Raw genomic sequence first — 24,295 nt, forward strand, 5'->3', positions numbered from 1 at the left:
AACTGGCAAACCCCGGGCTGCCGAAGCGGAACGTGCAAACTTAACTGCTGGGCCACTGGGCTGGCCCCTTAACTTTTTTTTTTTTTAAGATGGGCACCTGAGCTAACATCTGTTGCCAATCTTCTTTTTTCTTTTTTTCCTTCTTCTCTCCAAAGCCCCCCAATACATAGGTGTGTCTTCTAGTCATAGATCCTTCTGGCTCCGCTGTGTGGGATGCTGCCTCAGCGTGGTCTGGTGAGCAGTGCCATGTCCTTGCCTAGGATCTGAACTGGTGAAATCCTGGGCCGCCAAAGCAGAGTGCGCAAACTTAACCACTCGGCCACAGGGCAGGCCCCCATTTTAACTATTTTTAAGTGTATAATTCAGTGGCTTTAAGTACTTTCACAGTGCTGTGCAATCATCACCACCATCCATCTCCAGAACTTTTTCTTCATCCCAAACTGAAGCTCTGTACCCATTAAGCAATAACTCCCCATACTCCTTCAATCCAGCCCCTGGTAGCCTCTATGCTGCTTTCTGTCTCTATGCATTTGCCTGTTCTAGGTGCCACGTACAAATGGAATCAAATAGTACTTGTCCTTTTGTGACTGACTTATTTTACTTAGCATGATGTTTTCAAGGTTCATCCATGTTGTGGCATGTGTCAGCTCCTTCACCTTAATAGAATAGCATTTAAGAGATGGAAGTGGACTTTTGAGATAGTTTATTCAATAAATACTAATTAAGCCACTGCGTTGTGCCAAGCATTGTGCTAGGTGCTGTATCCTTTGGTTCCATTGTTGGCTTCTGCTTTTCCATTTCTGGTATGCTGCATTATAAACATTGGTGGGGACCCAAACCAGCGACATGCCTTCCTGCTGGCTGCCCCATCCAGTCTGGGTCTCAGATTCCATATAATTTCTCTTTAGACATTCACTTCCAAGAAGGACTTAGATTTTGTTGATGGATTTCCCTGGGAGAAAAAGATGGGAAGTGAATTCCAGCTTGTCTAGAATTCTGGGTATTTGATTCTTTAGTTCACATTGCTTGCAGATTCCAGTCTCAGCTTCTCTTGTTACTAATTTCAGAGCTGAAATCTATTTTGGTGAAGTAGAGCCCAACCTTTGTGATGGACCGGAGTGGGCACAGGAGTTCAGTTTCAGTGTTGGAAGGATGAAAGAGCTCTGATAGAGGCCACTGGCTCCACAACTCCTGACAAAGACTTTCCTTGACCAAACCTTAGACAGGCTCTCTGAGTCTTCTTTTTGACTAGGGCTTGTCTTTTGGCCCTAAATCAGTCTTAGCAGAGAATTCTGCTAAGTCATCCCCCAATTCTTGACATCTGATCAAGTTCCTCATCCTCCACTTTTTATGTGTACATCTTTGGCCTGCCTTTAGCAAGAATCCTGTTAGGCTAGTTAAGCAAGAATCCCCCTACTCTTTTTTTTTCTTGAGGAAGATTAGCCCTGAGCTAACATCTGCCACCAATCCTCCTCTTTTTGCTGAGGAAGACTGGCCCTGAGCTCACATCTGTGCCCGTTTTCTTCTACTTTGTATGTGGGACACCTACCACAGCATGGCCTGACAAGCAGTACTAGGTCCACACCTGGGATGTGAGCCGGTGAACCCTGGGCTGCCAAATCAGAACGTGCGAACTTAACTGCTGTGCCATGGGCTGGCTGTCCCCCTACTCTTGATGTCTCCTCTTAGCAATTTTCCATCTACTGACCCCTCACTCTTCTGTCTTTACTGTAGTCAGAGTTGAACACAATTATGTACTCTCTCCTGTTGCATGACCCCTATTGCAATAATTTTGAATAAAGTCTTCCTTATGGTTTTAACAAGTGTCAGGATAATTTTTCTTTGACACACCCAACCATGCCTCTTGGTTGTATCCACTCCCCTTGAGCAAGTGCAGAAAGAAGGTAGACCATAGGACAGCGGGATGCGGGAGGCTTGTGGATATGGGGCTCCCAAGACAGACTCAAGGCCTCAAAGTCCCTGAAGAAGTTGTGGAGGTCATGAGTGTCTTCCATTTACTCTGCTGTGACTTAGTGGAAAAGATACCAGACTCAGAGTCTAGCAAATATAAGAAAGTATTATTACTAATAATATCATTAAGCCTTCCCTTTAGCTCAGACCCCAAGGAAAACTGGTAATTTATTCAGACCAACACAATCTTCCTATACCATTTACCTCATATATGTCTACTTTCTTAGTGGGATCATAGGAATTGGGTGTCAAATTCAAAACAGAGGCCACAAACTTTCATCATGATGACCTGCTCTGGTGAAATTCTCTGATGAGGCTTGTTAAGCGTGTGGTCTTGGAGCTGGCTTGTGGTTCCTTTGATGGTCTTCACTTTTCTTTAATCTACAGCTAACTCCATCCCATGTTTCTAATCTGGCTTCTCCTGTCCTGGGACTTTCCTATTTACTCAAAAAACACTATTTAAATACCAAGCGATGAGCAATGTGGCACCCTTGGCACAGACTTTTCCAGCCTGAGGAGCAAGTTCTGATCTTGTAAGTCAAGAGGCTTGGCCTTTATCACTCAAAAGGAATGGAAGAGGCATGGGTAGGCGCACGCCTGACGTAGCGTCAGAGTTGCAAGGGTGCTTGGGAATCACATTAGCATTTTTGAGGACATGAGTCTACCTCAGAGTCCTTATAAATACAGCTTGACTCAGCTGCTCTGTGGCTGAGACCCTTGGGACATGAAGTGGATACTGTTCTTTGGGGCCCTGATTGGGCCCAGCATCTGTGGCCGAGAAAAGTTTTTTGGGTAAGTTCCTTTTGGACTTATTATTATTTTTACTTGGTTAGTTCAGAGATATGGGCTCCAAATGAATCTGGAAATGAGTGACTGATTATACCTCAACCCATATGGCCCTGGGAAAGAATACCCAGCTCCTGTGCCAGCTCTGCCCATGTCATCTTGGACCAGTTACTTCTGTTTTTTTTTTTCCCCTCAAGGAAGATTAGCCCTGAGCTAACTACTGCCAGTCCTCCTCTTTTTGCTGAGGAAGCCTGGCCCTGAGCTAACATCCATGCCCATCTTCCTCTACTTTATACGTAGGACCCCTACCGCAGCATGGCTTTTGCCAAGCAGTCCCATGTCTGCACCGGGGATCCGAACCGGTGAACCCCAGGCTGCGGAGAAGTGAAACGTGCGAACTTAACTGCTGCACCACCTGCCTGGCCCCTGGATCAGTTACTTCTTTCTTGGGCTAGTTTTACCTGTGGAATCAGGACTAAATGGTCTCCACAGTCCCTCCCCAGCTCCCTAATCTCCTGCCAATACTTTTTCTTCCTAGTTCTTATTTGTAGGGTCAGTTCCAGGCACTGCCTACTTTCTTATTCCTATATTGTGAATTACCAAGAATGACCAGAAATTCTTTCTAATTTCTGCCATGCTTAAGGGAAAACCTGAGTCTTAGGCTTTCTGGTTTCACCTCTCTGTTAACGGTGAAGGCTTAGTTGAGCTGGTGCTTTCTCGTCACCGTCTAGGACATGGAGATTTGATAGGTCTTGCCTAGCTACAGCTATGAAAATTGACATGCAAGGACACACCTGTAAACTCTGTGTGTGTGTGTGTGTGTGTGTGTGTGCGTGTGCGCGCGCGCGTGCTTGCGTGCGCACATGCTCAACCCCCTCCACACTGAATGCTTTGAGGTTTGCAAAGGAAAGGACATTTGGGAGGTGGGAGAGATGAAAGGATGCCATGGTACCCTGCTAGAAGGTTGAATTCTAATAACTCATTATTGCATAATACTTTGCTACTTGCAAAGCGCTTTCATGTGCATTATCTTTTGGAGCACACAACAACTCTGCCAGGCAGGGGTGTTATTTTCCTCAATTTAAACATGAAGAAACTCAGCCTTGGAAAGGTTAAAGAAGTTGCTCAAGGCCACTTAGCTGGTAAGCAGGGGAGCTGGAACTCTGGCTACAACACCCATCCCTTTTGCTATAACACAAGTTAATCTCCAGATAGAATCCTGTATCTCCCTGATCTATCTATATCTGTTAGTTTACTCTCTCTTATACTACCTGGCTAAAGGGACTTTGGAGTTGTTTATTGAGGTAATTACTTATATGAGATTGAGTAATTTTTATGGTGATGGCTTCTGTTCACACCTGGTCTCTACTGCCAAATAGCTCAGGGGGGTTCAGTGTAGCAGGTGGCCTGGGAAGGAGATGTTGCCACAGGCAGCTCAGCAGTAGGTGTGTAATAACTATGCTCACTGCCGTGTGGGCTGACGCATGGAGCTGTCAGGCTCCCACTGCAGCTATTCACATGGCTGAAAAATCTTTATTTCTCGGAGTACAGACTTCTCTTACAACGCAGTGGACACCTGGGTTGAGACAGCTGGGATGGACCCTGGAGTGCTTGTCTCAGGGGCTGGCACAGAAAGGGGTGTGTGCCTGAGCTAACTGCAGATGGTTTTAACCAGTAGTGTCATCCTCATCACCAAATTTGTTCTTACCCCGTAGTAGGGAACCCAGCAAAGGTGGTGGACTCCTTTCTGGGGTACATAGACACGTCCCAAACATCCATCTTGGTGAACAGGTAGAGTAAGGGGAAGCTGGCCTTTGAGCATTCAAATGGCCAGGAAGCTAGGAGACAAGTTGGCTTGGAGGCGATACAGGGCTGATGGAGATGAAGGTGATGATCGTCCCTCCCCTCCCCACCTCAGTCTCCGTTCCTCCCACCCAAGTCATCTACTTCCCCTGTCTCACTCTGCTGGTGTCTTCTGCTCTGGTCTTTAGTCATCTTAAGGATGGGACAGTGGCCAGGATGCCTAGAGGTGTGGGGCAGGCAGAGGACAGGAAGTAGTTGCAGAACTGGTTGTAGCCTCAGCAGTAGCTGGCAGGCATTTAAGAGTCTGTGAAACCATCTCCCAGTACTCATGGTAGTTGCTAAGCCTGAGTGGAAAGGCAGGTGAGATAGGCACAAAGAACAGGCCACCTGGCTGCCCACATGGCCAAAGTGGGAGGGATAGAAGCTCAGCACCAAGGTGACTGTTGACTGTCTAGAACGTGGGACAAGCGTGGGAGTGAGTGAGAGAGGATCACAATCGTTGCGTTCACAGCAGCTGGACAGCCCTGGGTATTGGAGAGGGCCAGAGTTAGGAAGAGCTGTAAGAACAACTGTGCTGAGTAGGAGGGTTAACATGGCAGCCTGCAAATCCCACCATATCCCCCCTCCCAGGCCAATCTTCCATCTTCAGGAAGAGCTTAAAGCCTTTGAACAGATTTCCGGATGGTGGAGATAGGTTGTGTTCAGCCACTCACACTCTCAGGGCCTGCAGAAGGCATTTTCCAAGTAGAAACAAGGACAACAAGGGCAAGAAGAAGGCTGCCCTTCACCTGGCACCCACTTACGTTCTCTCTGCTTCCAGGTATTGATGGACTTATGTTCATGACAATAATGTTAGACAGCCCCCTCACCCCTAATTTTTAGCACCATCTGAAGATTGTTTCTAACTTTGCCTCCTCTGGTTAGGGAAAACCTTGTGGGTGGTGGGAGTTGGTCCTAAAGCCTGGGTGGGAGATTGCCAGGCAGATAAGGAAAAGGGCTGGATGTCCAGGTAGAAGGAACAGCATGTGCAAAGGCACAGACGGGCAAAGTACATGGTGAATTTAGGATTTCAGTGAGGCTGGAGCCAAGAAGGTGTAGGAGAGAGAGATGGGGAAGGGCCCCGCTCTTTACCAGCCCTTCCACCCTGTCTCTCTGCACACTACAGATGTGTCTTTAACCTCTGTAGCTGGGCTTGTTAAGGCGTGATGAGGTGGGCTGTGGGTTTAATCATCATCAGGGCCGGTTAGATACACTGTGTTCCATTATTGTGCACTGTGCCCAGGAGTATGGAAGTTTGGTTGTGAAGTTACCACTTTGGGAAAAGTAAAACACATGCTCTGGGTGAATGTGTAACATGATTTTCAGACTCTTAAGAGCTCCTTATTCCTATGTTCCGCTTTTTTCTCTTCCTGTTCCTTCTCCCTCCCCTCCTTTTTTGTGATTGCCCTAATCAGTACTGTATTTTACAAATACCTAATTTTGCCAATAGAGATGTCCGTGCTTTCTAGAACACCCATTTTTAAGACATCCCTTGTTCTGGAGTGTTGAGGATGGGTTGTGACAGAGCATGAGTTTGGCAGATGGGCCCTGGTCATCAGCCAGGAGTAAGGATTTCTCTTCTGTTTTTAACCTGCCCCTTTTTTGTGAGGCTCCCTGCCCAGGGTCAGGGAAATGGTGATTTGACTGTCCGTCTTCCCAGGGCTGCCGTCTAACTCCTAGCAAGCCCGTTGGATTCAGACTGAGACCTGCCCAGTTGGCGGCTTCTCCACTACGGCCTCAGCAGCTCCCGTGGGATGCAGTTAGCAGCCCACCTTCCCCAACGCCGCGGAGACGGAAGAGTTGGGAGAAAGGGAGCCTTGGTCACTGGCATTTCCTTCAGAGCTGCCACCTGCAATGGAAGCAACTCTGCAGTGACCCTGGCCTCCTTGGGGCCAGGCTAGACCTCCACAGATCCTCCAGAAGCTCCCAGAACAAAGTTAAACCCTGAGCGTCCATCCGGATTGAGCCGGTTTTCTGATGAGATGCTGATCTGCCACGTGAGGCTGCACGTTTAGCTCCCTGTGACAGAACCATTTTCTCTGTCAACAGGTCCTTCAGCCCACAGCCCTCTCCAGCAGCTCTTCTCACATTCATTGTGTCAAAGGGATGACGCATGTGACAGCCTCGAGTGCAGATTCATTTGGGCCGTCACCTAGCAACGGCCTAATGGCTCCCCTGGCTCCCTGAGCCGGCTGAGAGCACAAAGGCAGCTTTTCAGGCTCAGCCTTCTCCCACCCACACACAGGACTTCGGGGGCCTCTACCCCTGCCGCAGCCGCTTCCAACTAAATGGTGTATATGAAACAAATGCAGAACAGACAACAAAGGGGGCTCAGGATGGCCGGCTCCCTTCTGGGCCCTCTCGGGGCCCCCTGGGAGGACTGAATCCCAAGTGCAGCCCCAGCACCCTGGTCTGGATTGCAGTTTGCATTTGTACAGGGTTCTGGAACCGGAAAGGATTGACAGGGCACCCAGACCCTCCCTTTTTTGCTAAGAGGAAAATAGCTAACCCTCCAAGGATGGAAGGTCTGTTCTATTTTCCAACTCTTTCCAGCATATTCGGCCAGAGTTTTAGTCCTAGCCCCTGACAGTGAAGAAGTGCTCCTTTATGTCATGAGTTAGCTTTGCGTGTAACTAAGGAACATTCCTTTCTGCAAAATATATATGTTTTTCATTATAAAGTAATATGACCACATTACAGAAAACAGATACAAGAGGAAAAAAAAGTAAGTCATCCATAATCCCACGACCCGAACATAAGCATTGTCAGCATTTGCTGTATTTCCGTTGTCTGTTTTTCTTCCAATGCATCTGCTTTTTCCATACTTGTAATCATGGCATACATACAATTTTGTGTCCTGCTCTTTCACTTAATATTTCCCTTAAAGTTATACCATAAGCGCTTTTTCATAGTTGCCATGTAGCCTTATTTTTAATGGCTATACATTATAACCAAAGACTAGACCATTTCCTCTCGTTCAGCCCAGTTATGTCTGGGATAGTAGGCTGAGGGTTTATTTGCCAGCTGAAAGCTCACCATTATCCTTTGAATTTTTTTTCTCTAGGGACCAGGTTTTTAGGATTAACGTCAGAGGTGGAGATGAGATCAGCAAATTAAGTCAGCTGTTGAATTCAGACAACTTTAAGGTACCTGGTCCTTCTTTGTCCCCTTGGGTAGCTCTGACTTTGGTGGGAGAAGATTCTTACACCACCAGCATTATTATTCCTGAAGAGTTTCTGTGTCTAACCATGTATCAGTCCACATGCCTTTATATGATTGGGAGGGTTGATGGGGGAGAAGTGCTGTGGATAACAGCAGCACTGTCCTGGGAGATGGCAGGCCTCAGCCCTGGACTCCGTGTTTCTGTCTGCCATTGACTTAATACTTCTTGGACTTTGCGAGGTATTGCCTGCTGGGCCAGCCTCACCAGATACAATTGTTTTTTTTTTTTTTTTCAGGTACAGTTGTTAAATGGGCAAAATTTGCCCTTGAGCAGATCCCAGCCCCTAGGGATCACCCTGGCTTTTGGCAGTGGTTCTGAAGAATGAGTTCTTTGTGCCTTTTACCTGAGCTGTCCTTTAACCTGGTTTTATTTCTGTTCTCTTCAGCTCGATGTCTGGAAATCTCCCTCTGCCTTCAGTCATCCCGTGGATGTCCTGGTCCCATCTGTCAGTTTGCAGCCAGTCAAATCCTTCCTGAAGTCCCAGGCCTTACAGTACTCAGTGACAATTGCAGATCTGCAGGTGGGTAGGCCAAGGCCCCTCACTGGTCTTGCATAGGACCAAGTAGCCAGAGGGGACCTGAGACATTTGCAAGTTCTGGTCTTATCCTTCTCCATTTTACAGATGAAGACACTGAGGTATATGGAAGTGAAGAGCAGTGACCTGTTAGAGGAACATGTTGTAGCGGAAAGGGCATCCATAGATTAGGGAACCAGACAGATCTGGATCCAAATCCTGATTTTGCTAACTACTAGCTCTGTGACTTTGGAGAAGCTATTAACCTCTTGAACCTCTGTTTCTTCATTGGTAAAATGTAATAGTGGTACCTGTTTCATAAGATTTATTGAGAAGGGTAAATGACTAAATGTATGTAAAATGTCTAACTGCTTGGTACGTCATAGATGCCCCACAAATATTAAGTCTCTTTCCTTTTTCTTATTTGAAGTCTGGAGGGAAGAACGGACTGGGCAGGGAGGTGGAGGGTGCTGGGGACCAGTCATAAAAAGCATCCTTTGAGAACGGGAGAATGTCACCAACAGCCCCCAGCAGAGGGAACATCATCACCCAAGCCAAACACCAGCCTCACGTCCTGTATCTGAACAGCAGGACAGTGTCTGGCTCGTGTTCTCTCCTTTACCGAGGTGGGTTATGGACTAATTGGTGATTTGGCCCGGGAGTTTCCTGATGGCGTGAGCAGCTGTGAGCTTATTAATCATCCTCACATGTCACAGACATCTGCCAGGAACCTTCAAAGTATGAGTGGTTATAAGAATTTCTTTGTTTCTGAATGGTTTCCCAAGCTGTGTATTTCAGAGGCACTGGATACCAGATGCGGGCTGATGTCTAGAGAATTCATAGTATAGAATAACCAAATAGCACATATGTTTTTTCCAGGGAGTAAGTAGGTTTTGAATGGGGTGATGTATGCTGGGTGCCAAGAAATAAGATTTTATAGATATGGGGAAGAAATCTTACCCCCTTTTACACCTTGCCATTTGTGCTGCTTGATAAGTGTGCCCATCGTGCTGCCATCTTGGCCAGCCCGTGTCAAGATATGGTGGAAATAGCATGCCCTCTATCTCCAGTGGATCACTTCACAATGTTGTCACGTCTGTTTTAGGCCCTTTTAGATAAGGAAGATGAAGAAATGCAACACAATGAAGGGCAAGAACGGAGCAATAATAACTTCAACTATGGAGCATACCACTCCCTGGAAGCTGTAAGTGTTTCAGAGCATGTCAAGGTCAAGGTTGTCGGCCTCCTGGGTTTGGTAACCGCTTTCCTTACTTCCAGGAGGTGTTAGTCCTTGGCACAATATCCCTTCACTGAGGGGTAAAATGTGTGTGCACACTTCTAATTCTTGGGTTGTTTAACTCCCACCAGCCCCTAGAGCATAGTGAAATGCAAACTAAACGTTTTGTCTCACGTGATCCTTCTTTTCTTAAGCAGTCCCTTAAAGGAAACCGTGAAATAATTGCAATCATTTCCAGTCCTTGTAATTCAACCTTCTTATACCCCACCATAATCCCTGTATTTTATTCACCCAGATTAAAATGTTACATATTCCAGGCAAGTAAACAGTGGTTATTTCCAAGGTTAACTAAGTATTTCCACTCATTTATCATGACTACTTATAAAGTATATTTTTTCCATAATGCATTTTGGTGCTGTATTTAGTTAGAAACCACATTATACAGATGACTGACTTTCAAAGTAAGCCAACGCTGCAAATGAAAAACTTGGAGCAGAATAATTTCATATGATATTGGAACTTGAGGAATCAAGAGGAACTATAGAATGGAACAACATCATGTGCCACGCAGTTCTCATATGTCCCACAATGTCTTCTTCATTAGTCTGGAAACTCTCTGCTAGCTCAGGCACACACCCCAAATCTAAATTGGTATTCTCTTTCCTATACCTGAGTACATGTTGTTCTTTAGATCCAGAGATTGTGTTCCTGACATGCTTTTCACGAGGCATATACTTTGAGTTGTTTTTCTTCTGGATGAGGGATTATTTCAAAGGTTGACCAGCTATTTCCACTTCTCTCCCGTGATTGTCAGTAGCTTTATTGTGTACACTTCCAACCACACTGCCCCTTGATCCCTCTTGTGACCAATGAATACATCTGCAAAACAGCTGGATTGTTAGGATTTCAGTTCAGGGCCATGGACGAAAGCAGAGCTCAGGGCCCCCACAGGGATCAAACCCATGACGTTAGCCTCACTAACACGGGGCACTCTGTAGCTGAGCTAACCAGTTGCAAATGTCACCGAAGCCCCCACGGAAACTCCATCCCCTCACCTGCGTGCTGTAGGAGCCTCACTTCCTCATCGACTCGCTTCTGTTCTCTGGCTCTAGGTGCCACTGTCATGTGGTTTACAGCTATCTCTTGTCCCCTGCGTGGACTTTGCTGTGAATTAGTGTTCCTTCCTGGCTTGATCATATTCAGTTCTTTCTAAAAACGGCTTTTAAGAGCTCATATCCTACAACCACTGAGGCCTTCTTAGGTCTCTAGTGGGAATTTCCTGTTTGTCTCTGTTAGGACTTCTAGTTTCAGACCTTTGTGTGTGTTGTTGTGGTTGCTGTTATTTCTGTTAGTTTCTCTGGTGAGTGTTGTCCTGATGAGCAGTGTGAATCTGGACCCTCCCACCCCCATCTGGACACAGCTTGGTGTTTGAACTTTTCCTAGGTGACTCTCTTTTTCCTCATGGCTCAGGGCAGGCTTCCAGCTTTTGCTCCACTTTCTAGGGTCTGAGGGTAGAGTTTCCAGGCCCCTTTATGTGGCTGGAATTGCTGATTCCCGTCTCTCAGGTTCCGGATTCTTGCCCTCCTCTGGGTCTTGTGCTCTCTACTCCTACTCCTGGTTTGCTGTAGATCCTCAGCACCTCAGGCAGCCGGTATCCGGTCCTGGGGCTTTATCCTCTGCCCTCCACTCTGCCAGCTAGTTCCCTCTTTATTTCTGACACCTGCAATTTCCCCTTTTTTGGCTTTTAAACTTGGTTGTGAATCATCTTCATTGTATTTTATCTGGGGGTGGTTTCTTGCTTCTGCTCAATCGGCCGTATTGACTCCAAGTCTGATAAACCCTTTAAGCTTGATTTTATTCTATATTGATTTCACATTTTCCTCCTCCGTAAAGCTCCTCCTTTCAATTTTAAGGTGTAAATATAAATTTATTTCCTTCTTTTGACCCTCATAAAGTTTGAGGAACTAAGATGGATGAAATCTATTTAAGTCAAACTTTTTTTTTTTTTTTAACTGAAAGCAAATGGAAGCTTTTGTAGCCACGATTTTACAGCTCTTCACTTGTTCTCTAAAAGCCTTTAGAGGAATCATCTCCCAAGTGGGGCGCCTACAGTGCAGGGTGTAAGCAAGATGGTCCCCTGGGATGGAGGAAGACACTCTTACGACTTCTGTTTATATTTCTACATATGTTTAATATTTATCATTAACGTAACCATTTTTATTTCTATATTTTGTTTAATAATGTACATAATATATTTGTGTGATAGTGTATATATACATGATGCCTGCTAAATTTTTTTTCTTTTTTCTACTCATGGAGAAAGTGATCAAAAAAGTTTGGGGAGCAATGCTTTCAAGAATGGTGGTTGAATGGGATATGGTGCACAGGGCCACACTGTTGGAGCATTAAACTACTTTAGTTTAATGGACTCTAGTTTTGTGGACAAATAAAACATGAAATTTTTAGAAACACACTCTTAGTTCCTCCAGCATAAGCATTCCATGCCGATAATATTGTCAATCCCAAGGTTAGGGAGCTGGAAGAAATCATTAAGATCAACAAGATAAAGTTCACAGATACCCATCCAGAGGTGAACAAATTTAAAAAATGCCCCTGGGTTCGCTTTTTCACTCTTCAGATTTACCATGAGATGGACAACATTGCCGGAGAGTTTCCTGACTTGGCACACAGGCTGAAGATTGGGCATTCGTTTGAAAACCGGTCCATGTATGTGCTGAAGGTGAGGCCCCATGCTCTTCAAAGGGCCTGCCTGGACTCAGACTCCTGGTTCCTCGTGTCCAGGACCCCACCCTCACACCTCTCAAGGAGGCAGCTTTTTAGGACGTCCTTGACTTCAGCGAGGAGAGTGAGGTGGGGAGACATCCTCCCGGGTTTGAATTTGGTCTGATGGAGAGTCCCCCTCTTTTGCCTAAGATGGGGGGAGTTAGAAGGAGCACATTCCATTCCAAGTTTTGACTGAAAGGCAGGATGGTGAGGAGGTGGTTAGTATTCCAGAAAACTCTTAAGTGGGGCACAGTCTTTTGCCTTCATTCCCACCTCCTGTAAAAAGCAAGACAAACTGGGATAGGCCTACGAATTCTATTCTGCTTCTAGGGGTACTTATTGGAAAAGCAATCTAAGAAGCTAATTTTAGGGCTGATGTAATTTTAAGCCCAGCCTGTAATCCTTGGCTGCAGAAAGTCTAATTTCCAGATATTTCTAACAGATTCAGGTCTGTATTGGCAAAGGCAGTAGGGAATTCACGGCAGTGACATAAATTACATAAGTAATCCAGCCGAATGAATAAAAAAGAATGTGGAGATATGAGCCATGGAACAACTGATGGTGCTAGGAACTTGTCAAGCCCTCAGCCTCCTCTAAGCCCTGCAGAGCCCAGACTTACAGCACTGGTTAAATTGCCAGCGGTTAAACTGCCCTGAGCTGGCTGTTCTAGAATAATCTACATAAATTTAGATTATTTGCCAATCTGATGGCGACCCTGGCTTCTTAGCACCAAGCTCTGACCCAAGGAGGCCCCACACTAAAAGGCAGGAGCCAGAATTCGTTTAATGCCAATTATAAAGGGCTCTAGTGAGCCCCATTCCTCATTTTAAAACTGGATTCATTTATTGCATCAACTAGAACAGACTGGGTTCGTGCACTCTTGTGTCTCTCTATTGGGATACTATTTGAGGTCTTTCAAGAGACATAATATTATCTCTAATCACGCTGGCATTATAATTCCCAATAGCAATTGTTTCCCCTTCCCATTTACTTCCAACCTTGGAGCGGCTGTAGCTGCCCAGGCTGCCGCTGGGCCCCGCCAGCCAACCAATTAAGCTCCCTGGTCACGGATAAACCAGATAAATAGATGGTGCCCTCAGGAACATTTGGTCTCTGAATTATCTTAAATGGATTAAATGAATAGGGGTGAGCTGGGGAGACGCGAGGGGAGCAGAGACATGGGCAGTAGGGTCACATTCTGGCCTCTTTTTCCTTCCACAGTTCGGCACTGCAGAAGGCAGGCGGCGGCCAGCCGTTTGGCTGAATGCAGGCATCCATTCCCGGGAGTGGATCTCACAGGCTACAGCGATCTGGACCGCAAGGAAGGTCATGTCGCCTGGTATTAACTGAGAATTCTAGTGGGCCTGAGGTGCCCCTGCTGCGTCCCATGAGGCCGTGGGATGAGGTGGGAAGGTGCTCTGTGTGGACATAGGAGGCTGGGGTCCTTTTCAGATCAGAGAAGCAAAAGGTCTGAGCCTCTCGGTCAAGCCACTGTGGCTAAATGACAAAGTGCATTCATGGCAGTGAGCAAACTAACGAGCTGCAGAGGTGGCCCTGAAACACTGACCCATAGTCAGCCTCACAGAGAGGGAGCAGAGCCTTCTCATCAGCAAAACTCAGATGAGTTTACCTTCAGCCCCTTCCAAGCCCCCCAGGCCCTCAGGGACCTCATGGTGTCTCCATGTCCCTCTGGAAAGTCTGCTTTAAGCCAGCCCTGGGAGAGGAGGGGTGGTGTGTGTGGAGGATCCATCTTTTTCACCCTTAGCTTGGGGGCTCAGATTCCTAATAACTGTTATGATGTGTGGGTCTGCCTCCCCTGCTCCACTCCTGGAAGGAATGAATAAACCAGGCAGCCCAGGATTCATTGCAGTTGCTGACATCATGCAGCCATGTTCCCCCAGGTTTGGAAGTGCTCTGAGAGGTTGCAGAGAGCAGTGTCTATGAGGCTGGCAGGGAGGCTGTAGACGGTGGCTGCTGTTCTAGGAGCTGGGCCTCTGGGGAAGAGACATGGGCTTAGACCTAGCAACTCGGCCTGCGATGGCAGAGTTGATAAACTCGTTGTCTCTGCTTAGATTGTATCCGATTACGGGAAGGATCCAGCCATCACCTCCATCTTGGAGAAAATGGATATTTTCTTGTTGCCTGTGGCCAATCCTGATGGATATGTGTACACACAAACTAAAGTGAGTAATACCAAGTGGGTGGGGCTTGGAGTTAAGACTTGTTTGTTGAATTCCTCGCTTGGCCACTAAATAGTTGTATGACCTTGGAGAAAACTTCCCCAAATGTGCATGTCATAAGTTTCCTTGGGGTCTCATTTTCCAGTCATTCTCTGAGCTGAGAATCACCAGGGAATATTTTTTCTTAGAGAGAATAGTCTAATGAACTCCCGATCATGGATCTTGAACAATTATCAACACTTTACCAATCTTCTTTTTATTTCTTTTCCTCCCACACATTTTTTCCTGACATATATTAAAGCAAATCCCAGACATCAAATTATTTCATCCCAAACTTCTTTAGTATGCATCTCTACCTGATGATAATTAAAGAAAAAAACAATACACCGCTATCACCTTTAAATAATTAATGGAAGTTCTTTAGTATTGTCTAATACCCCCAGTTATCTTTAAAACGTCATTTGCGTCAATTTGTCGAAATCAGGATCCGCTTAAATTCTGCACTTACACTTGGTTGTTCTTGCTCTGCAGGCTTTTTTATTCTACAACATTTGCTCCCCCTACCCCCATCTCTTTTTAAAATGTCATACGTTTCTTGGAGAAACCAAGTAATTGTCCTACAGAATGTCTCACATTCTGAATTTGGATGATGGCTTCTTGGTTGTGTGCCATTTAATTTGTTCCCTTATCCTTCGTATTTCCTATTCACTGGTGGTAAGATCTAGAGGTTTGATTGGATTCAGGTTAATCTTTTAGGCGAGAATAAAATCATTGCTGTGCGCTTCCTATCACATCAGTGAACATGCAGCCGCATAATGCTTGTTTGTCCCACTTTAGACCAGAGCCAAAAATTATTCAGTGGGTTCAGGTGACATCAGTCTGGTTCTTGCATTATAAAGTTCTCATCTGGGCATTTTGAGGAGTCCCTCTCTCAGAGCCAGAAGGGCTAAGCCTCCTCTCTCTGGGGGATGAGAGGAGGCTGCTCAGTCAGTGAGGACTGGAGCCCCGATGATCCTCTAGGCAGAGTCGCAAGCAGCTTGCCCCATCCGTGGTGCCCATCTCCCTTTTGGGCCCCCAAAGAAAACCTTCGCTTCTCCTGTGCCATGACCCATCTCTGGATGCTTGTTCCTTCCTTGGTGGATTTTTCAGAACCGACTTTGGAGGAAGACACGATCCCTAAATTCTAGAAGCCCCTGCATTGGTGCTGATCCAAATAGAAATTGGAACTCTAGTTTTGCAGGTAGGTTGGGGAAGATGGTTTTCAAATCCTGCTACCCCTGGGTAACCTGGTCCGTAGGGCTCAGAGCTGGCAGTGAGGGAGCTGCTCTCCAGGCTGGCTCCATTGCTAATTCCCTGAAAGACCTGGCTGAATCCTTTACACTCTCTGTGTCTCATTAAAAGATTTTTTTTTTTTTAAATTTTGGAAGAGAATGACTCTGCAGGTCCTGTCTTCCTGAGAGATCACTAATATTTTAAAAACCATTCTAGTCTCAGGTATACAAATCCACAGCTTTTCTTTACACCCTGGCTACTCCAGTGTCTCTGGGGCGAGTGACTGGGTGGGTGAAAGGGCCCCTGGTGGCAACTCAGAAGAGAGCTATCCGTCCTGTTACCCTGCGAGACGAGATCGTGTTGTGAGGATCAAACTCCAGCAGTTTACCCTGAGATGTGTGAATATGAACCTCAGCCCTTTGATATCACGGAAGGAGAATGAGAAGCAGGAGCACTGGGTTCTGAGTTCCAGCTATTTAAAGCTGAGTTCTAGCTACATGGAAATCATCCCCACGATAGTGCCAGCCGTGTGCCGGGTACTTTCCCATGTATTATCTTATTTATTCTTCTGGCCTAGTGAGTGAATTTTGTTAACTGAAATGAGACAATTGAAGCTCAGACACAATCTCAAGAGCATATGGTTAAGTGTTAGGATCTGGGGCTGGCCCTGTGGCCGAGAGGTTAAGTTCCTGTGCTCCGCTTTGGCAGCCCAGGGTTTTGCTGGTTTGAATCCTGGGTGTGGACATGGCACCGCTCATCAGGCCATGCTGAGGCAGCGTCCCACATGCCACAACTAGAAGGACCCACAACTAAAATATACAACTATGTACTGGGGGGCTTTGGGGAGAAAAAGCAGAGTTAGGGTCTAAACTCACCTTGCCAATCCAAATCTGAATAGTTCTCTGTCATTATTCCACAGCTGTACTGACATTTCATTTTTGATGTACTTCTTTTACTTGCATAGAACTACCCCACAAACCGTTGGGGGAAAAATAATGTGACTGTGGGAAAGGAGCTGATACAAACATGGAACTGAGGGCATCAAAATTAAGTCAGGTATTTCCACAACTGGGGTGGTTTCACACACACACCAGATACCTCAGGGAGCTATATTGTGAAGTAATACAGAAGGCAATATTTCTAAATACCTGTCAAATAATCAAGAGATTTTAGCCACAACAATAGATTATTTCTGGCAGTGCTTGGCCATTAAGATCTGAACCAAGAGCATGAGTTGACACCAGAATAAATGGAGTCATTTTCATTATTAATTGGTACTCATCGTAATTATCTAGAATACTTATTAATTACAACTCATTGTCAAGTATGGTATTAATTATTTATGACAACAGTTGGTGATACAATAGAAGGTCAACTCTGTCTGTTTAAAGGAGTCCTACCAGTTTTCCTCCTCAGCTGTGGCGGAGCCAACAGCCTGACCTCCCACTTCCACGCCCTCCCTGCAATATATACACCCGAGGACCAGGTTCTGGGGGACATCTAGCAGTGGCCTGCCCATTGTCAGTACCTTCTGCCCCTCCTCAGGGTCGAGTGTCCTGCATTTCTGTTTTCTTGGCCTATGGGTTAATGTTTCTGCTTGGGCTGCCCCCTATAGGAGCGGGAACCAGTAACAATCCTTGCTCTGAAGTGTACCATGGACCCCATGCCAATTCGGAAGTGGAGGTGAAATCTGTGGTAGATTTCATCCAACAACACGGGAATTTCAAGTGCTTCATCGACCTGCACAGCTACTCACAGCTGCTGATGTATCCGTATGGGTACACAGTCAACAAGGCCCCAGATGCTGAGGAGCTGGTGAGTGTGGGCTGTCTTCCACCCAGCCCTGGGCCTGCTTTACCCTCAGGTGCTGGCATGGCGGTTGTTCTATAGCTTTGTAGGGAAAGTCCAGGAGCCTGGGCTTGTTTCATTAAGGGCCCAGGCTTTTCTCCCTGCCCTTTGGGAAGTGCCATCAGGCCTCCTGGGGACAGGAAGAAGTGGTGCCCCTTATTTCTTTGTTTATGGTGAGTTCCAAGAACCTCACCTGACCCTTGCCTTTCCTTCTCACTTGTTTTTCGGACCAAAACGTACTGCAGACCCACTCCTTGCTAACAACTGTGGGTGCCATGGTGGTGGGCAAGGGGGAGGTGCTCCTCACTCTGGTTAAGGTAGAGGTTAAGTAGGGTGTAGGGCATAGCCTAGGGATGCTCTGTGTCACATACAGTCACTCACCCCAGGACGTGAACAGGCACTGAGGGTGGACAGATTGGAGCAGGGCTGGCATCTACAGGGGGGCTATAGGCCTCTCCCTCTGTGCTGGTCTGCCTGAATGTGCCCCTCTGCCCAGGGCCACAGCTAGCCCATAAACCTCCCAGCAGATGCAGGGCTCATGGCTAGGTGTGGACTAGATTCTGGTCTCAAGCAGGCAGTCTGCACAGGGCACATTCATACATAGTGGACCTGTCTCCAGCTCCACTCTGGGAACACCCAACTCTTAGAAGGTTTTCTCTTGAATGTACTTGACCTTCCCTCATGTTTATGAACATGACATATCCTTTCTTCAGGAGAGGTGAAGATGATGGTGCCTTTACCAGAGTCCTGATGGGTTGGTGAGCAGCCCTCGGATCTTTGGAGAGCTTGAATACAGCTCCTCCAATCTGAGTATATAATACACACACTTTCAGAGTGCTTCTCCATCTTCTTCCACCTCTTTCTTTACCCCCTTCCCCAGACTGGAAGTAAAGAAGTAGGGACGTCGTGGGGGAAGGAATTGGAGGAACCATGACATTTCTCTTAGATTATAGTCAGGCCTTGGATCTGGTTGGATGGGAAAGAAGAAGAGACCGGAAGAGAAAATTGAAGGAGGGGTGGAGAATCTTCCAAATCATTGCAGTACAGAACAGCTGAGGAAGGTCAGGCTGCAGCATCCGTTTTTTTCTCACTCCGCTGATTCCCCTTCCTAGGACGAGGTGGCAAGGTGTGCAGCCAAAGCTCTGGCCTCCCTGTCGGGCACTAAGTACCAAGTGGGTCCTATCTGCACCACTGTCTGTAAGTACTCACTGTGTTTATTGGTTATTTAGAGAGTGCTTTGAGAGGGAACTTGGAGCGGAGCAGGAGAAGAGCTGCATGTTGGGCTTCCTATGCTGTAGTCTGATTGTTTTTGTTGTTAGTAATAGACTGAGTTTATGTCAAGCTTTGTGTGATAGTAGTTGTTTCAGGCAGTCATCTTCATCAACGTCATCACCACTATCATGCTATCTATCATGTGCCCATGATGAGTTAAGTCCTGTTGGTGTGGTGGAGTCTGTGATCCTTATCTTCCATTAACGCTCTTGATATAGTCTATCAAAAATTCCTCCAGTCTGTCATTCCGTTTTCAAAGGAAATCCACCTTTGGATTGGTAGATTGAAGTGGTGGTAGTGGGGGTGGAGGAGAGTCCTTATCAGAAATGAACAAGTGTTGGAGCAAGGCCAGGAGCTGGGTTAGGGGATCCTCCCAACAGCGGTAAGCATCAAGCCAAAAAAACCAAAAACAAACCAAAACCCCAAACCTGGAGATAATCTTGAGGCTCATTACCACAACCTCAACCTCATTTTGAGGAACTACTTTTGTTTTGGTTTCTCACTGAAGTGTTTCACCTAAGCAATTCACTCTATTCCTGCTGAGATCTTTCTAGTTCCCTTATTCTGTGAGTCTCATCTTTAAATTTAAAGATCATACCGAAGAATATGATCATTCTCTACGACCCTCGGTGCAGATGGGAAATAAATGTCAATACAAACGTGGGAAGCACAGTTCTGACCTCTTCATATCTCGTACCCTTCTTTTCTCTTCTAGGGCCTCCTCTGTAAATAGTTTTCCAACAGTTGGTCCACCCTCAGAGCCCCTGCGAACCTCTGATATTTCTTCCTCTTCCACCCTGCAACTGACTTTCCCATCTCACCTGCTTTGCCCTCAGCTAGCTGCTCCCTTCAGCCTTCCTCTTCTGGGAAGAGTCTCCATCCCACATCTTGCATCCTCCTTTGTACCCTGATCTCAGTACCCTTGTCTGTGTTTCATATGCCATGTGCTGCATAAAGTAGTTAGCAGGATGTTGCTGTTTGTGTTGCTAATTGCAGCAAGAATCCATTAATTATTCATGGTTTATTATTAGTAGTGTGGTTAAATGGGAACTCCTCAGAGAACAAACACATCAGAAGAGTTTCTCCACCCTCTGCTTCATTAGTCAGAACTGAGTCTGGGGCCAAGGAGAGTTAAAGAGGCTTGGTAGGAGCCCTCTGAGGAGGACCTCGCAGAAGATCTTTGTGCATCACCAGGGTCCTGGATTTTGGGTCAAACACCAGTTTAAAGGATGGCCTTGTCTTCCCACATAAAACACATTCTTCTCCCCAGCATAAGCAGTGCCAAAAGCAAGGGATACTCATCAGATTCCTCCAACAGGAGCGGAGGAAGGCTCTCTGGAGGGTTGTCCAGGAGACATAAAATTTCCTACCTCTTTCAAGAGCCCATCTTCTGTGTTTTTAATAGGCTTCACTGCCCTCCTTGCTTTCCAAAAATATAATGGATTTTTGTATAATAACACTCTAACTCTGTGGGTTATGACATGTGCTACGTCATAGTTAACGTTTATCCCTTCAAGTGCTGGGCCTTCTCTTAGATGACCATTTTAGATGACAATCATTCTAAAATGGATTTCTCACTTTCCTGCCTTCTTAAATGGAGCATGTAGAAGAGATTTAAGCTCCTTTCTTCATGACTGAGTGGCCTTCGGAATGTCAGTAGTTATACCCTGAAAGTCTACTGTGCCACATTGGACTCTTTGATCCCTGTGCTCAACAGCCCCAGCCTGTTTGGCTTCTTTACTTCTTGTGTCTGCTTTTTAGAGTTCTCATGTCTCCTTCCTTGGGTCAGTACAGCTTGCAGGCCGGCTGCCTCTAGCAGCCTTTCCCCTCCTCCTCACTGATTCTGATCTACTAAGGGCTTGAAACAAGTTCTTTGGGCTTGTTTGGCTCAGGGATAGCTCCTGAGTATGAAGAGTGTTCATGACAGTATTGTTTACAGTCACAAAAGACTGGTAAGCACCTAAATGTCCGCCAGGAGAGTGCTGGATAAAAACACATTTGGTACATTCATACAATGAAACAGTTTGCAGCACTTAAATGAATGAGATGGATCTATATGTGCTAATAGGCAATAGGCTTCAAATGTTAATTGAAAAATACAGGGTGCAGAACATAACAGTATGTTCCCATTTGTGTTTGAAAAATAAATAAATAAATAAGAGTAGATAGGCTTTTTGAGCAGGGACCCAGATAAAGTGAGGTCCTTGAACTTGATCACTTTGACTGCTCAGCAGAGGCCTTCTTGCCTCCTTCCTGAATTTTAAATATGTTCTGAAATACTTGAGCTGGCCACATAAATAACCTCGAGAAACTTCTGGTAGCGTTGTCTGTTTTTCAGTCAGCATTTTCTCAGGGTGGAGAAAGGCTATGGGAACCACACAAAGATTTCAGAGACTATAGGAGAGACTATTCCATATGCCCAGGGAGTGTGTAATCTCAGTGGAAGCAGCATATCTAGAAAAATCACAAGTGGTGTCATGAGAAACAACCTTCAGGAACAATGGAAAAACAAAACGACCCATATTTTCATTTAATAGACATGTCGTATACCAAATGGACTGGAAGTAGGTTGAAGAAAGCATGGGCTTTCTCATTAGATGAACCTAAGTTTAAATTCTAGCTCTGCCATTTTATAGTTCCTTAGATAAATGACCCATTCTGAGCCTGGATTTCCTCATCTGTAAAACGATAATACCTACTTGGGTTTTTAAAGACTAACTGAGATCATAAATGTAAAGTTTCTAGTATAATGACTGGCTCAGGGTAGATATTCAATAAATGATAGCTGCTATTGACATCACTTTGTTATTCAATATTATGTACACTTTGCACTTTAAGCCAATTTCTACTCTAGTAGAGTTTGACTTGGAAGAAGCAGGAAAACAGGCTTCTTGCCTTTTCCCAGCCTTTTGGCAAAGCACGGTCCCAAAGGCTGAAACTGTTTCTCTCTGCGTATCAGTTATCTCTTGCTGTGTAAAATGTTATCCTAAAATTTAGCAGCTTAAAACAAGAAACATTCATTTTCTTACACTGTTTCTGTGGGTCAGGAATCTAGGAGCATCTTAGCTGGGTGGCTCTGGCTCAGGGTCTCTCATGAGGTTGCAGTCAGGATATCTTCCAGGGCTACAGTCATCTAAAGGCTGGACTGGGCTGGGGGATCTGCTTTTAAGGTGGCTCACTCAGGTGCTTGGCAAGTGCTTATTGGCAGGAGGCCTCAGTTCTTCACCATGTGGACCTCTTTGTAGGGCTACTTGAGTGTCCTTAAGTCATGACAGCTGTCTTTCCCCAGAGCAAGTAATCCAAGAGAGAGCAAGGCAGAAGCCACAGTATCTTTTATGACTTATCCTTGAAGGTCACACACCTTTATTTCTGCAGTCTTCTATTACACAGGTCAGGTCAGCCCTATTCCTGTAGGGGGGCACCACACAAGGACATGAATCCCAGGAGACAAAGATCATTGGGATGTCTCAGAGGCTGCCTACACTCTATCTCTGTAAAGATTGGTCTTGAGTGACTTGCAGGAGTCTAAACAGTGAGTTAGTGACAAGGTGGGAATGAGGATTTAAAATCTCTTGATTTGAGACCGGTGAAGACCCTCATGGTGCAGGAGAGCCTGAGACATATGGATCAGGCCAATGTTTGTGTATTGTAGGCCTGATGACTTTCAGAAAGAATTCTGGATCCCTAAGGAACCCACAGGCAGGCAGAGCTCTGGCTCTTTCCCATCTAATCCTGAAAGGAACTGGGCTTCAAAGGTGTTTTCTCTTCTGACTTACAGATCCAGCTAGCGGGAGCAGTACTGACTGGGCGTATGATAATGGCATCAAGTATGCATTCACTTTTGAGTTGAGAGATACTGGGCACTATGGCTTCCTCCTGCCAGCCAACCAGATCATCCCTACTGCAGAGGAGACTTGGCTGGGGCTGAAGACCATCATGGAGCATGTGCGGGACCACCTCTACTAGGGGTGGAAACCCACTTTGTCTACATTTATTTATCCCGTCTGTGCACACACACTGAGGCCATATTAAGGGAGCTCGTTCCTTCCCATGTAAGTCAGAGCCCTCTGGCTTTATAGCCAACACAGGGCAGCCCCTCTCCAGCCACCCTCCCTGAAGTTCATGCATTCGTGTGGTGCACCTGAGAGAAGCGCTTCTGTCCTGCTTCATTCTGGTCCTGCTGTTTCACTAAGCCTTTTGTATACTTTCCTTTTGCACAGCTGGTTGGGCAGGCCACATTTGGGATCACCCTTACTGGGTAGCATGTGTCTACCTCATTTTTAGAGCTAAAGGACACCTAAGATGGCTCTCTAGCTGCATCCAATCTAGCCAGCCAGTGACCTTGCTCTGGTGGAGTCCAGAGGGAGGCACTCTGGGAGACAAGGCTTATCTTTTAGATCGGTCTCAAAGATAACACAGAATTTCCTTTAATTGATCTCATTCCTTCTTAAATATGTTTTTTAAATCCTGTAGAGTCATCAGTATAGGTCATCCCCTTTTTTTCCGTTCCTGTTTGTTTTGGGTCTGAATGCACAGTAGAGGATCACCTCCCATCACTGGGCCAAAAATTCCCAGATACGACAGTTGTGATCACGTTCTTCTCGGTATTGTTCAGTGTAACTGGGATCCCAGAGGACATCTGTGTCGCTGTAGGTACTGCTCACCCAGAAACCCTGGATGACGTGGTGATCTAATAGCAGGATGGCTAAATTATCCCCATCTGTCCTAATGGGCTCGCCTCCACTTTGCCTTTTGAACTTACTTCAAAGATCTCGCCCTCGCCCTGCAGGTCCTAAATCACTCCTCCAGCCTGGATAATGTCATTGCCCAGGCACATTCCTGTCTGTGCTCTGCTGTACCCTGTGTTTCATTCTCCTGGGTTGGTTTTTTTTTTTTTTTTGGTCTTTAAAGTCACCTTCTTTTATTTTGCAACTTGGACCATGAGTACCAAGGTGGACCAAGGATTCATCAGTCAGGCTCCTCTTGTTTCATTCCTCCTCAGCATGCACCATCTGCCTTTCTTTTTCTCTTTTTTCAAACATGTCTGTAAATCTTATCCTTCTGCCTAGGATTTGTGCAGCATCTGGTGTGTGCTCATAAGTCAATAAATATTCAATATGAGTCTCATGATCATCTCTATTCTTCACCTGAAGGGAACCAAGACATGGTTTTGAATATGCAGCTCTTTGTAATGTCAAAAGTCAATTTTAATCCCCGTCTGTTTTGCATGACATGTAGAAAGGTCTTCTCCGTTAGGCCCAGGGGTCTCCAGGGCAGTGTTACCTTGGTGACTGTGCTCTGGTCCTGGGTCTAGTTCTTCGTTTTTCAGCTTAGTTTTCCAGCAGCTTGATATTCTCAGTGTCCGT

At 45.9% G+C, this 24,295-nt stretch overlaps 1 protein-coding gene across 1 annotated transcript; it reads left to right on the top strand.

Moving 5' to 3' along the window:
- The first annotated feature begins 2,611 nt into the window (after positions 1 to 2,611).
- Positions 2,612 to 24,050, top strand: CPA4 (carboxypeptidase A4). Its single transcript, XM_008512808.2, has 11 exons — positions 2,612 to 2,763; positions 7,664 to 7,745; positions 8,208 to 8,342; positions 9,442 to 9,540; positions 12,212 to 12,313; positions 13,579 to 13,683; positions 14,430 to 14,540; positions 15,687 to 15,777; positions 17,425 to 17,624; positions 18,770 to 18,854; positions 22,708 to 24,050. Exons 1-11 carry the CDS (start codon positions 2,696 to 2,698, stop codon positions 22,893 to 22,895), a joined length of 1,266 nt encoding a protein of 421 aa, XP_008511030.1. The 5' UTR covers positions 2,612 to 2,695; the 3' UTR covers positions 22,896 to 24,050.
- The last annotated feature ends 245 nt before the right edge of the window (positions 24,051 to 24,295 follow it).

This window comes from Equus przewalskii, chromosome 4 (genome assembly GCF_037783145.1).
Source record: "Equus przewalskii isolate Varuska chromosome 4, EquPr2, whole genome shotgun sequence".
Taxonomy (NCBI): Eukaryota; Metazoa; Chordata; class Mammalia; order Perissodactyla; family Equidae; genus Equus; species Equus przewalskii.

Bases quoted from the DNA above. Each gene is read 5' to 3' on its own strand.
- CPA4 (XM_008512808.2), top strand. From the start codon at position 2,696: ATGAAGTGGATACTGTTCTTTGGGGCCCTGATTGGGCCCAGCATCTGT. The intron at 9,541-12,211 runs GTAAGTGTTTCA...TTCACTCTTCAG, and splicing joins CATACCACTCCCTGGAAGCT to ATTTACCATGAGATGGACAA. The intron at 14,541-15,686 runs GTGAGTAATACC...TGGATTTTTCAG, and splicing joins ATGTGTACACACAAACTAAA to AACCGACTTTGGAGGAAGAC.